Here is a 19,947-nt window from a genome sequence, read left to right on the forward strand (position 1 = left end):
ATACATTCCTTCCACTTGTTCATCTTCTCCTTCAGTCCATCCATACTTTCTGCAATCAACACCAGATCATCTGCATAAAACAACTCCCACGGTAGACCCTCCTTTATGTTCTGAGCCAGCACCTCCATCACAGCTACAAATAGTTGTGGACTTAGTACCGACCCTTGATGCACTCCCACCTTCACCTCAAACTCACCACTGTTCCCATCCTTCGTCCTTACAGCTGTGCGCGCGCTTTTGTACATTGCCATCACGACTCTGATCAACCATTCCTCCACTCCTAACTTCCTCAATGCCCATGTCACTACTTCACGTGGGAACCCTATCGAATGCTTTCTCCAGATCTACAAACCCAAGAAACAACTTCTTCTCTTCTCCATATACTTCTCCTGCAACTGCCTCACAATAAAAAGCGCGTCTGTCGTTCCTCTTCCTGGCATAAATCCAAACTGCATTTCGTCAATCTTCACTTTCTTCCTTATCCTCCTCTCCAACACCCTTTCCAATACCTTCATTCCATGCTCCAATAGCTTTATCGCTCGATACGAGCCACAGTCCAGAGGGTCACCTTTCCCCTTGTATAGAGGGACGAGGGTACTCAGTTCCCAATCCACTGGAATGCGGCCTTCTTTCACCACCAGATTGCAGATCTCTGTCATTCTCTTCACACCCCAATTTCCCGCTGCCTTCAACACATCTCCCACAACTCCAGTCGGCCCTCCCGCTTTTCTACTCTTCATTGCTTTTTTCGCTTCCTCAACTTCCTTCTTGGTTATCTTCTCTGCCGGTCCAAAAACTGGGTTACTCTCTATGTTGCCATCCCATTCATTCTCTGCATTCAACAGTATTTCCATATATCTCTTCCATTTTCGTTTAATTCCATCTGGGTCCACAACGATTTGTCCCACTTCATCCTTCAAGCAACTCACCCCCATCACATCACACCTCTCTTTCGCTATCTACTTTGCAATCCTGAATACTGCTTTCTGACCCTCTTCCGAATCCAAGCGCTCTCCGAACATTTTCCTACATGCCTCCAGTGCCTTTGCTACCTCTTTCTTTGCAGCCTTCTTGGCTGCCTTCTAACTTTCATGCTCTGCCTTTTCTGCCCCCATACCCTTCGCCTTCTGCCACTCCTTGAACTTCTTCCTCTTCTCGTCAATCTTCTTTCCACCTTCATCATCCCACCACCATGTTTCCGAGTGCCTCGGTGGTCCTTTTGTCCATCCACATACCTCACCAACAGCTCCCAACAGACGATCTTTCATTGACATCCAACCACTTTCAAGCTCAACCACATCATCCTCTACCATACTCAGCCTCTCTTTTACTGCCCCCCTCACTGTCACCTCTTTCAACCTCCACACCTTCATTCTCGGTTGGTACTTCTCCCGCCGAGCTCTGCTCGTACCTTTCACCCTTATGTCGCAGACAACCAAGTGGTGCTGTGAAACATCCTCCTCCCCCGGGTTCACCTTTGTGTCCTGGAGGTGCCCCCTATCTCGCCTACGCACCAGCAGGTAGTCAACGGTTGTCGTCGACCAACCTGACGTGTATGTAACAAGCTTATTATCCTCTTTCTGGAACTGAGTATTACAAATCAACAAATCAGCTCCATCAGCAACCTCCAAAATCCTTTCACCTTCTCCATTTCTTTGCAGGAATAGGAGATCTGTGTGGAGAGCTTTTCACAGAGGCAGTTTTGGAAGGAGCCACTGGCATCTTTGCAGGAATAGGAGATCTGTGTGGAGAGCTTTTCACAGAGGCAGTTTTGGAAGGAGCCACTGGCATATTTGCAGGAATAGGAGATCTGTGTGGAGAGCTTTTCTCTGATCCTTTCCATCGGTTTTGAATGGATTGTCTTGATATCTCAACTGGTGAAGAGATGTTATGTTGTTCATTTCCATTTTCTGGTATGAATGATACCAGATGGTTGTCAGAATCAGAACGTTCCTGTCGTTTAGAGACTGGGGAGGAAGTTATATCTTTTGGGATTTCTGTAGTTGATGCAGATGGGGCCAGTGCATTGTTGCAGGCTGACTTTCGACGCGCACACCGTGCAAATGCAGATATTTTTTCTCGGGTGGGTATTCTCTTTCCCACTGATGGCGATTCAATAGTATGGGGTAATCGGGTGTTTAAACGTTGTGATGAATGTACATTTTCCATTCCATGAGACACATTTTCCCTGTCCTCTGATCTGATCCCATGTGGCCTGAAATCACCCTGAATTGCTGTGGATGAAACATCACGACTTGGAAGCATGGTGGTTTGATTGATTATGTAGAGCGGTGTTGTCCTGAAACCTCTCACATGATGGGGTTGCGTGATGCTGTGGCATTTCCATCATTGTCACAACAGGATTCACTTCCGGGATCTCAGAATCCAGTGTTCCGATGCATATATTTCTCCTTGTCGAGTTGCAGAAGTCTGTGAATGAAAACAAAATCATTAAATATGGAGTTACAATTCCTTAATTTAAATTAATTTTATTGTTTGTGTACTTGAGTGAAATGTGCTCAATCTCAATTCCAGTAACTTACGGCACTTGTTCTTTTGCATGGCTTAATGGACCTCGACCCAACGACCATGGAGATTAAGGACTCGACCTTGGAGATCAAGGACCTAGCTTGGAGGCTAAGTTTGATCTGCAACACAAAGAGCAGCAAACAATACAGACATCCTGTTTGATTACACGCAAGTTCTGAACAAAGCTCAAAAAAGAATAAATTTGACTTGTCATGTAAAGACACCACACTCGGACTTAGTCCGAAAGGGGGTTTATGGATTGAGTCTCGTCAGTCTGTCTGTGTGTCTGTCCATCCACAACCATATCTCGAAGATGCATCACCCATTTCGTTCATACTTGGCACAAAGACAATACATGATGGTATACATATGCACAACATTTTGTTTTGCGATGCGACAAAGATGGCCGATTGGTGGCCATTTAAGTTGGAAAAAAAAAAAACCGATGTTGAACATGTCCTCAACCATTTCTCGGACATGCATTTACAGATGGTGTTCAAACATGGCACATAGATAACTAGATGATATTCATAGAATACTTACCCTGCGTAGTCAACTTGTTGCGAGCCAACTCTTCTGTTTTTGAACGTTTCTTTTTTTTTTGATCCAATATGGCTGCCAGACCACGTGAGCGATGACATCATACATTTATATTCTCTAAATAATAATTGTTGCATAGATCATGCTCAATAAATTTCAAACTGATCAGACTAAGCGTTATCCCTGTCGAATTAAGACGTCATAATTATGGCACAAATGATGTCATCGTTAACACCTATTCCCCATATGGAGTTATTTACAATGAGCCATGTTTCAATTTTTTTTCCATAGAGCGGTTTTGAAGATATAGAGGTGCAACGTTTTTCGAAGATGGCGCCTGTAACACATGACCTACGACGTCATGATTATCATTAAAATATTCAAAAGGAGGCGCTCCTATGGTGAAAATGTAGTGTCCATCAGACCAACAGTTGCTGAATTTTTTAAAATAATGATCGGATGGCTAAGTGTTGTATTTGTCGAATTATGACGTCATAACGACGGCACCGATGACATCATCATTAACATATCTTATATTCCCCATGGAAAGTCGGTGACAATGAGCCAGGTCTCCATTTTTTCCATGGAGTAGTTTGAGATAGAGGTGCAAAGTTTTTCCAAGATGGCGCCTGTATCACGTGACCTATGATGTCATAATAATCATTGAAATATTCTAGAGGAGGAGGCCCTCCTATGGTGAAAATTTCATGTCAAACAGACCAAGAATTGCAGAGAAAAAAAATTCATACAGATCGAATCAAGCGTTGTACTTGTCGAATTATGATGTCATAATTAAAGTACCGATGACATCATCATTAACATATCTTATTCCCCAAGCGGAATACTTGACAATAAGCCATGTTTCATTTTTTTTTTCCATGGAGCGGTTTCGGAGATATGGAGGTGCAACCTTTTCTCGATTTTTTAAAGATGGTGCCTGTACCACGTGACATATGACGTCAATTATCATTTTAAAAATTCCACAGAAGGAGCTGCTCCTCTTATTCTGAAAATTTAGTGCCAGTCGGATGAACAGTTGCAGGGGAATTTTTTTTTTTCATACTGATCAGATCAAGTGTTGTACTTGTCGAATTATGACGTCATAATTAAGGCACCGATGACATCAACATATCTTATTCCCCATGGTGAGTACTTGACTGAGCTATTTTTCCATTGAGCGGTTTGGGAGATAGAGGTTTAACGTTTTTCCAAGATGGCACCTGTACCACGTGACCGATGACGTCATACTATTCATTAAAATATTCTACAGGAGGAAGCCCTCCTATGCTGAAATTTTCATGTCAATCGGACCAACGGTTGCCGAGAAAATGAATTTTTTAAATGCTGACACGGCACAAACATTACTTTACTGAAATGCAGACACGTACATACGTACGTACCTGAATGCTTAACCCTGCTTTTCGCTTCACGAACACAGGGTAATGAATGATGGCTTACATATGCACATCATTTTTTTTCAAGATCAGATCCAAGATAGCCAACTGGCGGCCATTTTGTTAATTAAACATGTCCCCAACCATTCTTGGACATGCATTTACAGATGGTGTTCAAACTTGGCACATAGATAATAATGAATGATGGCTTACATATGCACATCGTTTTCTTTCGAGATCAGATTTAAGATGGCTGACTGGTGGCCATTTTGTTAATTTACATGTCCCCAACCATTTTGTTTCTTAAACATGTCTACAAACACTGCAGAGAGTTTACCCCCCCCCCCCCCCCTTCCCATGCCCCTCCTTCAAAGCCCTCGCCCTCTCTCAGATCTCTCGATGTCTCCATGTCTCTCGGTCCCTGCTCTCAAATGTTGTGTTTGTGTCCTTCCCCCCTCTCTCCCCATCTTGTCTACCGCTCCCGATGTTATATGTTTTATGTGTCGGTTTGTCTTTCTGTGTGATTAATGTTCGCTCTTTCACGAGCCTCGATCTTGTATACAAAAAAAAAAAAAAAAAAGGAGATTTAATGGATTGTGAATGAACTAAAACGTAAACTGAACATTTTTAGTGGATTGTGAATTTTCACCAGGTAGTCAGTCATCAATGATCAAATGCATACCATCATAATGAGGATGAGACACAGAACAACTGCAGGGTAAATTTGCCATTTGCTCGTCACTTCCTTCTGCTGGAATTGAAAGTACTCATTCCAGGATGATGATGGTGTCAATGTTAATCCTGTAAATAAGAGCATACAGAGTGTTAAAAGGCTTATTATTACCTACAGTCACGTGAAAAAGTAAGTAAGTTTGCCATGTAAAGTTTTGCCTTTTTCAACATATTTCAACATACAGCTATTTGATCTTCATTTCAACAATATTGACAGATAAAGGTGATATAATATAACAAATATCATGAAACATTTACATTTTGTAGTCCAATGTAGAATTTAAATAAACATATATGCAAATTTCGCATGTAGTCAGGTTCACTATGTTTTTTCGTTCAAAATCATGGTAGATTAGCAAACCTATACATTTTTGGAAACGTTATTACATGGAAAATCTGAAAATCAATGTTTACATTTGCCAATTCTGACCAATTCGATTCGACCAATTCGACCAATCGACCAATTCCATTCTACCAATTCGACCATTCGACCAATCGTTTCGATCGACCATTCGACCAATTCGATCGATTTGATTCATCGAATTCGATTCGATCGACCATTCGACCAATTCGATTTGCCAATCAATTTGACCGACCTTTGCTTGTGTGGAACGGACTGTGAAAACGATGCGGACTATATTGTCGGATACGACACACAGGACAGTGATGACGAACTCTAAATGGCATATTCTGTAATCGTGTATGTTTGATGCCATTGAATGCCTGTGTATATTTTGTCATTGACTGCCTGTGTAGATGTGAAGTTATACTGACTGCATGTGTATATATGATTTTGCTGACTGCCTGTGTATGTTTGGTGATATGAATTATTGTGACACATTTTTGTTATTAACTGCCTGTACAAAATGATAACATGTATTTGATTATGCAACTTATCGCGAATATAAACAGTATTTTGCAATTCAAAACCTATGATTCGTGTCTTACCATTCCCCATAGCACTAATTTGATACTTTCATTGGATTCCTTGTCCCTGAAAATATAGGTTTAGTATATTTTTAAAACTTTTTAGGATAATTAGAGGCAGAAATAGAACAAAATATGTATTTTACAGTGGCCATTTTGAAAATCCAAAATGGCCGCCATACAGGTATCTCTCCAAATGTAAACATTGATTTTTAGTTTCCTTATGCTATACCTTTCCAAAAATGTATAGGTTTGCGAATCTACTATGATTTTGAACGAAATCTAATTTATTGACATAGTGAACCTGACTAATGTGGAAAAAGTGAGTACACCCTTGGCTCTAACAGGTGGTATTGCCCCCTTTGGTAGAAACAACCTCAAGTAGGTGTTTCTTATAACTGTCTGCCAGTCTCTGACCTCGACTGGGAGAAATTTTTGCCCACTCCTCCATGCAGAATTCTTTCAGCTGTGCGATGTTTGAGGGGTTTCTTGCATGCACAGGTCGTTTCAAATCCCCCCACAACATCTCGATGGGATTTAGATCCGGGCTTTGACTTGGCCATTCCAGAACCCTCCATTTCTTTCTCTTCAGCCATTCCTTGGTGGATTTACTGGTATGTTTAGGGTCATTGTCATGTTGCAAGATCCACCTTCGGTTGAGCTTCAACTTTCCGACAGATGGCCTCACATTATCCTCAAGCACCCTCTGGTACAATGAAGAATTCATAGTGGATTCTATGATGGTGAGCTGCCCATGCCCTGATGCAGCAAAGCTGCCCCAAACCATAATATTTCCACCACCATGCTTTACAGTTGGTATCACGTTCTTGTGGTCAAATGCTGTCTTTGGTTTTCGCCAACCATGTCTTCTGGTACTGTGGCCAAATAGCTCTACCTTTGACTCATCTGCCCAGAGCACATTGTTCCAGAAGTGCTGGTCTTTGCCTAGGTGTTCATTGGCAAACTTTAGTCTTGCCCTGATGTTCTTTCTGGACAGCAAAGGTTTCTTCCTGGCACACCTCCCATGTAGATCAAATTTGTGCAGCCTCTTTCTTGTGGTAGACTCGTGCACTTTGACATCAACAGTGGCAAGAGCTAACCTGTAGGTCGCGTGATGACATTCTGGGGTTCTTAGAGACTTCTTTCAGCATCTTGCGGTCTGCTCTCGGGCTGAACTTGCTGGGGCGGCCTGGCCTGAACAAGTTGGCAGTTGTTTGGAATCTTCTCCACTTGCAGATGATCTTCTGGACATTCGAATGATTGATTTCAAATTGCTTGGAGATCTTTGTAAATCCCTTCCCAGACTTGTAGGCATCTATAACCTTCTTTCTGAAGGCCTCAGAGAGCTATTTTGATCTCGGCATGGTGACGCCGCACACTTCAACAACAAACAGCAAACCAAACTAAATGTCTGAGGTTTAAATAAGACAGGTTCCTCCAAGATCCTCTCTAACGATGTTCTAATCATTTGCCCCTGAGCTGGTACACCTGATTCTAATTTTCGGTATTTGAAGTAGTGATAAATGTAGGGGTGTACTTACTTTTTCCACATGCAAAATTTGCATTTATGTTTATTTAAATTATACAATGGATGACAAAATGTAAATGTTTCATGATATTTGTTATATTATATCACCATTATCGATCAATATTGTTGAAATGAAGATCAAATAGCTGTATGTTGAAAAAGTCAAAACTTTACATGGGGTGTACTTACTTTTTCACATGACTGTATGTGAATGTAAAGAATACATCAAGTGGAGGACGAGGACATTAATATAAACATCTGTGCACTTTAATGTGAATTACAAAGACATGTTTGCAGACAATTAACAATTATGTCCAAAGTGGGATTTGAACTCATGTTGCGAAGGAACCTGTCTTCCTCAGCAACATGAGCCAGGGGTTCAGATGGGAACACCAACAGATCGACCCTGAGAAAATGATGTGCTCAACATAATTGGAGATAAAGTTGAAAACTATCAAACCCAGAAAAGCAGATTTACTGTTCTGATGTCAAAAAGCTGAAAAGTTCTGTTTAATGTGTTATAAGTTTGATTAGATCTACAGTCTCTTCATGTGTGGAAAATAGAATAAGGAAATGAAAATAAACCATTAACAGTGACTTACCTTGAAAGAGTTTTAACATCCAGTGCGTTTTTTCAGTCTGCATTGGAATAGAAAGAACAATAATTGTACACTCAAAACACACCTTTGCACAAAATATTGGCACCCTTGCACTTTCTTCGAATAACTCACAATTTTCTCGAAAAATACGTTGGAATTGACGAAAGCATTTGGTCTCCACAATTCTTTAATTCACTTTTAATATGACAGAACCTTTGTTTTCGATTCAGACCTTAATATATCCTTTTAAATCAGAAAATAAAAACAAACGGCATTGACAAAATTATTGACACTCGAGACTTAATATTTGATAGCACAGCCTTTCGACAAACTAACTGCAGGCAAGCGCTTCCTGAATGAGGAAGCTTCCTACAACTCTCCTCTACTGGCAGTTTCTACTGCTCCAGTTCTCCCTGATTTGACGGGTGCTTTCTCCCAACTGCTGTTTTCAGATCTTCCCACAGGTGTTCAATGGGATTTAGATCAGGACTCATTGCTGGCCGCTTCAGAACAGTCCAGCATTTTGTCTTGAACCATTCTGAGGTGCTATGAAGTGTGTTTGGGGTCATCGTCCTGCTGCAAGACCCATGACCTTCAACGGAGACACAGCTTTCTGACACTGCGTTCAACATTGCGCTCCAAAATGTCTTGGTAATCTCCTGATTTCATGATGCTATGCACACATTCAAGGCACCCAGTGCCAGAGGCAGCACAACAACCCCCCCCCCCCCCCCCAAAAAAAATCACTGAACCTCCTCCATGTTTGACTGTAGGGAAGGTGTTCTTTTCTTTGAAGGCTTCATTTTGTTATCTGGAAACATAGGGTTGATGTGCTTCACTAAAAAGCTCTAATTTGGTCTCATCTGTCCACAGGATATTCTCCCAGAAGGATTTTGGCTTGCTCAGGTGTGTTTTGAAAAACTCCAGTGGGGCTTTCTTGTGTCTCTCTCATCAGCGAGGTCCTCATGGGTCTCCTGCCATAAAAAACCCTTCATCGAGTTGGCGACGGATGGTGCAAGTTGAAAGTGTCGTACCTTGTGTGCAAAGGTCAGCTTGAATCTGTTTGGCAGTTAATTGAGGTGCTTTCTCCACCATTCGAACAAACAATTATTCGATCAAGTTTTCTCTTGCGGCCACGCCCAGGGAGGTTGGCTACAATGCCACGGTCCTTAAACTTCCTGATAACATTGCGTACGTGGAATAAGCTAAGATTTAGTGATTACTTCAACTTTTTTTTTGTTCCACCGCAAACCAAAGAAATACATTATGTGGATACCAAAATATTTTTTAATTTCAACAATTTTCTGGGAGAATTTTTTCAATGCTATTTCTTCTTATTTTCTGATTTAAAAGGATATATTAAGTTCTGAATCAAAAACAAAGGTTCTGGAATAGTAACAGTGAAATAAATAATTGTGGAGACCAAATACTTTTGTCAATTTCAACATATTTTTTGGAGAAAATTGTGAGTTATTTGAAAAAAGTCAAGGGTGCCAATATTTTTGGCCACGACTGCACAAGCACACACAAAGGAGGATACTTTATGACCTGGGAGGGCTATGTTCCAACTTCTGAAACACACATACAAGCACATTTGCACAAAAGCACATATCTTCAGTATTAAATGTGTCATACCTCAATCGGAAGAACAATTCCGAGCTTTTCCAAGATGGTGACCGAATATGCTTTTATGTTCTGTATGACGAGCATGGGCAGGAAGATAGATGTTAGATCAGACAAAAGTATTTTCACATATGCAGAGTGAGTGTTGACGATGTCACAACTGGTAAGTAAAATATAAAATACACACACACGCACACAGGAGACAGAAGCCACAACAGCAGCAACTTGCATCCACAAACAACAACATGATGTCTTGGTAATCTCCTGATTTCATGCACCCAATTCCAAGAGGCAGCACAAAACTCCCCCCCACCCCCCCCCCCCCGCCAAAAAAAAATCACTGAACCTCCTCCATGTTTGACTGTAGGAAAGGGGTTCTTTTCTTTGAAGGCTTCATTTTATTATCTGTAAACATAAGGTTGATGTGCTTCACTAAAACGCTCTAATTTGGTCTCATCTGTCCACAGGACATTCTCCCAGAAGGATTTTGGCTTGCTCAGGTGTGTTTTGAAAAACTCCAGTGGGGCTTTCTTGTGTCTCTCTCAGCAGCGAGGTCCTCATGGGTCTCCTGCCATTAAAACCCTTTCATCGAGTTGGCGACGGATGGTGCAAGTTGAAACTGTCGTACCTTGTGTGCAAAGGTCAGCTTGAATCTGTTTGGCAGTTAATTGAGGTGCTTTCTCCACCATTCGAACAAACAATTCTTCGATCAAGTTTTCTCTTGCGGCCACGCCCAGGGAGGTTGGCTTCAATGCCACGGTCCTTAAACTTCCTGATAACATTGCGTACGTGGAATAAGCTAAGATTTAGTAATTACTTAAACTTTTTTTTTTGTTCCACCGCAAACCAAAGAAATACATTATGTGGATACCAAAATATTTTTTAATTTCAACAATTTTCTGGGAGAATTTTTTCAATGCCATTTCTTCTTATTTTCTGATTTAAAAGGATATATTAAGTTCTGAATCAAAAACAAAGGTTCTGGAATATTAACAGTGAAATAAATAATTGTGGAGACCAAATACTTTTGTCAATTTCAACATATTTTTTGGAGAAAATTGAGTTATTTGAAAAAAGTGCAAGGGTGCTAATATTTTTGGCCACGACTGCACAAGCACACACAAAGGAGGATACTTTATGACCTGGGAGGGCTATGTTCCACCTTCTGAAACACACATACAAGCACATACGCACACAAGCACATATCTTCAGGATTAAATGTATCATACCTGAATCGTTAAATTGAATGTTTGTTTGTTAAATGTGAATGTAATGTGAATGTTTGTCGTTAAAGGCGGCAAAAAGGGTTGGCGTCAGGAAGGGCATCCGGCCGTAAAACATTGCTTCAAAAGGGGGACCGAAAAACAACAACAACCACGGTTCCCGAAAAAGGCCAACCCCCGCTTTGCGGGGAAAAATGGCCTCTAAAGGTGGTTATTTTTATACCTGAATCGGAAGAACAATTCTGAGCTTTTCCAAGATGGTGACCAAATATGCTTTTATGTTCTGTATGACGAGCATGGGCAGGAAGATAGGTGTTAGATCGGACAAAAGTATTTTCACATATGCAGAGTGAGTGTTGACGATGTCACAGCTGGTAAGTAAAATATAAAATGCGCGCACACGCACACAGGAGGTAGAAGTCACAACAGCAGCAACTTGCATCCACAAACAAAAACATGATGTCTTGGTAATCTCCTGATTTCATGATGCCATGCACACATTTAAGGCACCCAATTCCAAGAGGCAGCACAAAACTCCCCCCCTGCCCCTCCCCCTCCCCCCCCCCCCCCCCAAATCACTGAACCTCCTCCATGTTTGACTGTAGGGAAGGTGTTCTTTTCTTTGAAGGCTTCATTTTGTTATCTGTAAACATAGGGTTGATGTGCTTCACTAAAAAGCTCTAAATTTGGTCTCATCTGTCCACAGGATATTCTCCCAGAAGGATTTTGGCTTGCTCAGGTGTGTTTTGAAAAACTCCAGTGGGGCTTTCTTGTCTCTCTCAGCAGCGAGGTCCTCATGGGTCTCCTGCCATAAAAACCCTTTCATCGAGTTGGCGATGGATGGTGCAAGTTGAAACTGTCGTACCTTGTGTGCAAAGGTCAGCTTGAATCTGTTTGGCAGTTAATTGAGGTGCTTTCTCCACCATTCGAACAAACAATTCTTCGATCAAGTTTTCTCTTGCGGCCACGCCCAGGGAGGTTGGCTACAATGCCACGGTCCTTAAACTTCCTGATAACATTGCGTAGGTGGAATAAGCTAAGATTTAGTAATTACTTCAACTTTTTTTTTTTGTTCCACCGCAAACCAAAGAAATACATTATGTGGATTGTGGATACCAAAATATTTTTTAATTTCAACAATTTTCTGGGAGAATTTTTTCAATGCTATTTCTTCTTATTTTCTGATTTAAAAGGATATATTAAGTTCTGAATCAAAAACAAAGGTTCTGGAATATTAACAGTGAAATAAATAATTGTGGAGACCAAATACTTTTGTCAATTTCAACATATTTTTTGGAGAAAATTGAGAGTTATTTGAAAAAAGTGCAAGGATGCCAATATTTTTGGCCACGACTGCACAAGCACACACAAAGGAGGATACTTTATGACCTGGGAGGGCTATGTTACACCTTCTGAAACACACATAAAAGCACATACGCACAAAAGCACATATCTTCAGTATTAAATGTGTCATACCTCAATCGGAAGAACAATTCCGAGCTTTTCCAAGATGGTGACCGAATATGCTTTTATGTTCTGTATGACGAGCATGGGCAGGAAGATAGATGTTAGATCAGACAAAAGTATTTTCACATATGCAGAGTGAGTGTTGACGATGTCACAGCTGGTAAGTAAAATATAAAATACACACACACGCACACAGGAGACAGAAGCCACAACAGCAGTAACTTGCATCCACAAACAAAAACATGATGTCTTGGTAATCTCCTGATTTCATGCACACATTTCATGCACCCAATTCCAAGAGGCAGCACAAAACTCCCCTCCGCCCCTCCCCCCCCTCCCCAAAAAAATCACTGAACCTCCTCCATGTTTGACTGTAGGGAAGGTGTTCTTTTCTTTGAAGGCTTCATTTTGTTATCTGTAAACATAGGGTTGATGTGCTTCACTAAAAAGCTCTAATTTGGTCTCATCTGTCCACAGGATATTCGCCCAGAAGGATTTTGGCTTGCTCAGGTGTGTTTTGAAAAAGTCCAGTGGGGCTTTCTTGTGTCTCTCTCAGCAGCGAGGTCCTCATGGGTCTCCTGCCATAAAAACCCTTTCATCGAGTTTTTTTGTTTTTGTTTTTGTCTACTGAATCGAGGCTCGTGAAAGAGCTAACATTTACTTCACAAACAAATCAACCAGACAAACAAAATATATAAAAAGAGGGAGCGGAAAACAAGATGGGGAGAGAAGGGGAAGCACACAAACACAACATTTGAGAGCAGGGAGATGTGTGGAAGGGAGAGGGCTTGGGGGGAGGAGGCGTGGGAAGGGGGGGGGGGGGGTAGAAGTATTAAACACAAGGACACCAAGGACTTCCAGGACAGAAGTTGGTATTTCAAAAAAGTGGAATTGGGGTGAAATTAGCGGGGGTAGAAAAGATCAAGGTTTTGGATGGGGGAAGATAGGAGATGGTGGTGAACAGCTGTTTTAAAGACCTGGAGGATGGAGTGGGATTGAAGAGAGTGAGGGAGTTTGTTGCAGAGGCGGGAGAAAAGAGGAGTGAAGGTGAGCAGAGAGTCTTGATTTTGGCAGTTTGACCATAAGAGGGTTGCAGGCAGATCTTGTGCGACCTGTAGGAATATTTGCGGGACAGAGCCCAGAGAGAGCTGGGGGGGGCAAGGCCAGAGAGGAGTCGGTAGAAGACGGAAAGACCACCAACCTGCCTGCGGTGAGTGAGTGAGTGAGTGAGTGAGAGGCCCTTGGAGTTAGCTTCATCGCGGGAGATTCCAATGATTCTGAATGCTTTGGTTTCAACAGCGTGAAGACGAGCTAGGTGTGAGGCAGGAGCACCAGCCCAGAGGGGAGAGCAGTATTCCATTGAGCTGCGGATGAAAGCCTTGTATGTGGTGAGGAGCTCAGGTGTGCCAAGGAAGGACTTCGCACGACGGAGGATGCCCAGACGGCGACTGGCTTTGGAGGCCAGATTTGAAATGTGGTTTTCCCAGGAAAGATCATGGCAGATAGTGAGACCCAAAAGCTCGAGTGACAGAACTTCTTGGAGAGGATTATTCAGAAAGTGGATGGGAGGGTTGTCCAGTCGGTCTTTTCGGAGAGACATCGTAAGAGTGTGAGATTTGTCAGGATTGAAAGACATGTTCCACTTGTTTGCCCAGTCTGTGATTTTGCCCAGGTCTGCAGAGAGTGAGGAGGCTGCAGACTGCCGATCTGAGGGATGAAGAATGGAGCGACAGAGAGTAGAGTCATCAGCAAAGAGATACAGAGGATTTTCAAGAGAGTCAGAGAGATCATTGATGAAGACCAGAAAAAGCACTGGGCCCAGAACACTGCCTTGGGGAACTCCAGCCTGAACAGGAAGAGGAGATGAGAGAAACCCATTCAGGGCCACACGTTGACTACGACTAGAGAGGAAGTCCGCCAGCCATGCGTGGAGATTTCCATGGATACCAAAAGAGGAGAGTTTGGTGAGCAGAGCGGGGTGCCAGACAGTATCGAAGGCACGTGATATGTCAAGGGAGACTGCTCTAATTTCCTGTTTGGCATTGAGGACCTCCATCCATTGTTGAGAAAGCAGAAGCAGCATGTCCAGAGTAGTGTCCAGGTCTGAAACCAAATGGATGATCAGAGATCAAGCCATTGGAGAAGAGGAAAGATTTCATATCTGAAGCAATGATGGATTCCATGACTTTGCTGATAATTGGGAGAAGGCTAATTGGTCTGTAGTTGCTGGGATCTGTTTTTGCACCTTTTTGTGCAAAGCGGTGATGTTGGCAGATTTCCAAGCAGATGGAAGATGACCTTGAGCAAAAGAGAGGGTGAAGAGAACAGAGAGAGTGGGAGTGAAAGAGCGGAAGAACAGGACTTTAGGACCCGTGGACTGATGCCGTCAGGTCCAGTTGCAGAATCCGAGTCGAGGGTTGACAGAAACTTTTCCACCTTGTCAGGAGGAAAGGACACAGAGTCCAGGAGCAGCTGGGTACAACTGGGTACGGTGGGTATAGAGAGGGATGGGTTTGGGACACAAGATTTAGAGGCAAACACAGAGTTGAGGCATTCAGCTTTTTCACGTGCGGAGTCAGCCGTGTGGCCATTTGAGGTGAGGGAGGGGATGGAGGGGGAACAAGCACCAGAAACAGATTTGACCAGACGCCACCAGGATTTGGAGGAAGGAGACAGGTTTGAGAGTTCGGTCCTGAGAACGGAGAGATATTGTTTCCTGGCTCTCCTGAGGGTGGACACACACTTGTTTCGGACTTTGTGAAAGGAATTGAGATTTCCTTCCGTTGGATTTGCTTTCCAGGAGACGAAAGCAAGTTGTTTCTGGGCAATAGCCTCACCACAAGATTCCGTGTACCATGGACGGGAGGAAGGGTATGACAACAGAAGACGAGATGGGATAAATCTGTGCATGAGAGAGAGCAGTTTGCTTTGGCAGAATTTATGTCAGAGGCAGTCGAGATGGGAGACCAGTCCAGATGATTGATGGCTGCTTGAAGACCGTGCCAGTTGGCCTGAGTGAAATGCCAGACTTGTCGACGCTGAGGAGGCTCTCTGAGAATGGTCAGAGAGATGTCCACTTTAACAAGCACATGATCAGAAGAGCCGATTGGAGCAGAAGAAGAGCAGCAGACATTTTCAGGGAAGTTAGTCATAACCAAGTCCAGAAGAGAAGATGCTCCGTTGACTGAAATCCGGGTCGGGAAATTGACAGATTGTGTCAGTCCCAGTGAGTCACAGAAGTCCTTTGCTGAAGAGCCATGGCTGGTGAGAGAGGTACCCACACCCAGCCAACTGGCATGGTGACAGTTGAAATCACCACATATGAGGAAGAGAGAGTTGGGATGGGTAGATAGAAATTGGTCCATATTCTCAGACAGCGAGATGTACATGGAGTCATCACTGTTTGGTGGACGGTACAACACACATATGAACAAAAGGTGGGAGCGAAGGGGAAGCCGTAGCCAAAGGTATTCCTGGGGGTGAGGTGGAGAGAGGGCAGTGCAGGGCGAGTGAGGAAGAGAGTTTTTTTATAAAGATAGCAACCCCACCTCCAGGACGAGGCTCAGGTCTATCATACCGGAGGAGGGAGTAACCTGGGAGAGATACCAAGGAATCAGAGACATCATGAAGCAGGAAAGTTTCTGTTAAGCAGATCATGTCTGGTTTGTCAGAAGCAACCTGTATGGAGAGATCAGACAAGTTTGAGTGAAGGCCCCGGATGTTTGAGGTCCATACTGTTAAGGAAGAGGAAGGGGGAGCATCGGATACAGAACAGGGGGGGGGGGGGCGGTAGGGTAAGATGTGGAAGAGGAGGAAGAGGTAGGGAGAGCTGTTGAAGGTGTGTCGGAGATTACAGAATAGCTTGGAGAAAGGGAAGAATGGGGCAGACAAAAGGTTTGATGGTGATTGGGAGAGGTGCAGTGAGGTGTTATTTGACAAGGGGGAAGAGCGAGGCAGAAGGTTGAGGGAGATGAAGGTGAAAGTTGTAAGGGGGAAGGGGGAAGAAGCAGGGAGGACGCTTTGAGGAGGAGGGGTGAGAGGGGAGTCTAGGAGGGGAGGAGCGAGGAAGAGTCTCGGAGGGGAGGGGTGTGGGGGGAGATTTGAAAGGAATGGGTGATTGGGAAGATTTGGAGGGGAGGGGCAAGGGGGTAGATTTAGAGGGGAGGGGTGATGGGAAATGGGATTTTGGGGTGATGGGATTTTGAAAAATGTACGATTAATGGGAAACTAACATTTTTTTGCAAAATGGGTTTCTTGAGACATTCGAGTCAAAATACGTTTGAGGATGCTGGAGGGAGGATAGAGTGCTGGAGAGTTTAGGGAATGAATGAAAGAAGCACTATAAGAGATGGAATTTTTTTTTGGAATGAATAGATTTGGTGAGCAAGTCGAAAGCATCCTTTTATAGAAGAAAAAGGTGTGATAGAATATGACAGAATACAGGTCTTCAGGGGTCAGATGAGACATTTTTTAACAACGTGATCACGTGATCACAAACAACGTGGTCGAAGAACGAACGAACAAATAAGAACGAATAAACGAATAAGAACAGAAGGAAATGTTTTTTGGTTTTTTTTTTTTTTTTTGAGATTTTAAAACAAGGAAGTATGGGATGAAAAGACCGTGAAAAACAGAGACCGGAAAGTAATTGCAGCGCGATCGGAGAACCGGAGACAAAAACAAAGCCTCAAGCCAAGGTCGGACACGGTAGCCTAGTACTACACTTAGGCCTCAGAATACGCGATAAGAAAGACCGACGATTCTGTACACAGGTATGAAAAACCAACGCCAAGAATACTATTAAAGACACACCAATAGTTACATACACCGAGAGAAAGATACAGTTTCGACAAAAACACAATTGTGAAAAGTTACTTAACTTCGAAAGCGAGCGCGCATGGACAGCTTTCAAGAGACGAGATCTCCAATCTTGCGCATGCGCAGAGTTGGCGACGGATGGTGCAAGTTGAAACTGTCGTACCTTGTGTGCAAAGGTCAGCTTGAATCTGTTTGGCAGTTAATTGAGGTGCTTTCTCCACCATTCGAACAAACAATTCTTCGATCAAGTTTTCTCTTGCGGCCATGCCCAGGGAGGTTGGCTACAATGCCACGGTCCTTAAACTTCCTGATAACATTGCGTACGTGGAATAAGCTAAGATTTCGTAATTACTTCAACTTTTTTTTTTGTTCCACCGCAAACCAAAGAAATACATTATGTGGATACCAAAATATTTTTAAATTTCAACAATTTTCTGGGAGAATTTTTTCAATGCTATTTCTTATTTTCTGATTTAAAAGGATATATGAAGTTCTGAATCAAAAACAAAGGTTCTGGAATATTAACAGTGAAATAAATAATTGTGGAGACCAAATACTTTTGTCAATTTCAACTTATTTTTTGGAGAAAATTGTGAGTTATTTGAAAAAAGTGCAAGGGTGCCAATATTTTTAGCCACGACTGCACAAGCACACACAAAGGAGGATACTTTATGACCTGGGAGGGCTATGTTCCACCTTCTGAAACACACATACAAGCACATACGCACACAAGCACATATCTTCAGTATTAAATGTATCATACCTCAATCGGAACAATTCTGAGCTTTTCCAAGATGGTGACCGAATATGCTTTTATGTTCTGTATGACGAGCATGGGCAGGAAGATAGATGTTAGATCAGACAAAAGTATTTTCACATATGCAGAGTGAGTTTTGACGATGTCACAGCTGGTAAGTAAAATATAAAATGCGCGCACACGCACACAGGAGATAGAAGCCACAACAGCAGCAACTTGCATCCACAAACAAAAACATGATGTCTTGGTAATCTCCTGATTTCATGATGCCATGCACACATTTAAGGCACCCAATTCCAAGAGGCAGCACAAAACTCCCCCCCGCCCCTCCCCCACTCCCCAAAAAAATCAGTGAACCTCCTCCATGTTTGACTGAAGGGAAGGTGTTCTTTTCTTTGAAGGCTTCATTTTGTTATCTGTAAACATAGGGTTAATGTGCTTCACTAAAAAGCTCTAATTTGGTCTCATCTGTCCACAGGACATTCTCCCAGAAGGATTTTGGCTTGTTCAGGTGCGTTTTGAAAAACTCCAGTGGGGCTTTCTTGTGTCTCTCTCTCAGCAGCGAGGTCCTCCTGGGTCTTCTGGAAGTGTAAAATTTATGAAGCAAGTAATTTCTATGAGCTACAACCTGCTCACCTTGTGTGCAAGTGTTTTTGTGATTTCCATGCAGAAGTTGAGATTTCCTCCAGTATGCGAATTATCTCCGACACTCTGACCAAATTCGTTTGCTCGAGAAAAGTAAATTCTTTGTAGAGGCAATGGTAGACCACATATTGTCATGGTAAAATCATTTTTATGACAGGGTAATATGATTACAGATGGGGTGTTTTTTGAAATATAGTGTTGGATCGGGTCTTCCCAAAATGATAAGTAATTCTGTACAAATGTCAAATAATGATTCAGGATATCTCGTTAAGTTATGTCTTTAAAATATACTCAAATATATTTCAAATGCAATGTTTTTATTGAGTTCTATAAGTAAGTTGCCGAAGGATATTGTTTTTCAATGTAAAATAATACAATTGACAGCAAATAATAAAATAATACAGCTGGTGCCATGATGTCTGACCAGGTTGTCTGAAGTAATTAGCATTCACTGAACTGCTTTACAAATCCCATTGTGTTTGGTAAAATTAATTTAAACAAGCGTTACGCCTAGGTCCCCTGTCGGTGAAGTGATGTGAGTTGACAAAGTGGAAGACGCAGAAAACATGCCATGATATGATATTTCGCTCACAAGGTTCAGACATACATGGAGGCGGCCATCTTGGATTTTGACGTGGCGACCCAATTTACAATAGCGCTCTTCCTTATGCCGAGATACACCCACACACCAAATTAGAAGTTGGTACTTTGCTTATTTTTCAAGATATTCATGTCAAGGTTCAGACATACATGGCGGCGGCCATCTTGGATTTTGACGTGGCGACCCAATTTTAAACAGCGTTCTTCCGTGTGCCTAGATACACCCACACACCAGATTAGAAGTTTGTACTTCGCTTATTTTTCAAGATATTTCGCTCACAAGGTTCAGACATATATATGGTGGCGGCCATCTTGGATTTTGACGTGGCGACCCAATTTTCAATAACCTTCTTCCTTATGCCGAGATACACCCACACACAAAATTAGAAGTTGGGACTTCGCTTATCTTTCAAGATATTCATCTCACAAGGGTCAGACATACATGGTGGTGGCCATCTTAGATTTTGACGTGGCGACCCAATTTTAAACGGCGTTCTTCCTTGTGCCTCGATACAGCCACACACCAGATTAGAAGTTGGTACTTCGCTTATTTTTCGAGATATTA

The 19,947-nt window shown here is 42.5% G+C and overlaps 1 protein-coding gene across 2 annotated transcripts in view; it reads right to left on the bottom strand.

Annotated features, from left to right (window-relative positions):
- Positions 1 to 749: 749 nt before the first annotated feature.
- LOC144892960 (uncharacterized) overlaps positions 750 to 19,947 on the bottom strand; it is a 56,248-nt gene continuing 37,050 nt past the window's right edge. The window contains exons 2-9 of one of the 2 annotated variants that reach the window (XM_078781939.1): positions 18,144 to 18,200; positions 12,572 to 12,631; positions 11,319 to 11,378; positions 9,885 to 9,944; positions 8,253 to 8,289; positions 5,146 to 5,264; positions 2,544 to 2,648; positions 750 to 2,430 (exon numbers count right to left, since the gene is read on the bottom strand). In XM_078781939.1, coding sequence (XP_078638065.1) covers positions 2,365 to 2,430; positions 2,544 to 2,648; positions 5,146 to 5,264; positions 8,253 to 8,271 — 309 coding nt within the window. In that variant the 5' untranslated portion in view covers positions 8,272 to 8,289; positions 9,885 to 9,944; positions 11,319 to 11,378; positions 12,572 to 12,631; positions 18,144 to 18,200 and the 3' untranslated portion in view covers positions 750 to 2,364. The remainder of the gene's footprint in view (positions 2,431 to 2,543; positions 2,649 to 5,145; positions 5,265 to 8,252; positions 8,290 to 9,884; positions 9,945 to 11,318; positions 11,379 to 12,571; positions 12,632 to 18,143; positions 18,201 to 19,947) is intronic. The other variant, XM_078781940.1, reaches the window with a different exon arrangement.

The sequence above is a fragment of the Myxine glutinosa genome, chromosome 7 (genome assembly GCF_964187855.1).
Source record: "Myxine glutinosa chromosome 7, kmMyxGlut1.1, whole genome shotgun sequence".
NCBI classification, from domain to species: domain Eukaryota; kingdom Metazoa; phylum Chordata; class Myxini; order Myxiniformes; family Myxinidae; genus Myxine; species Myxine glutinosa.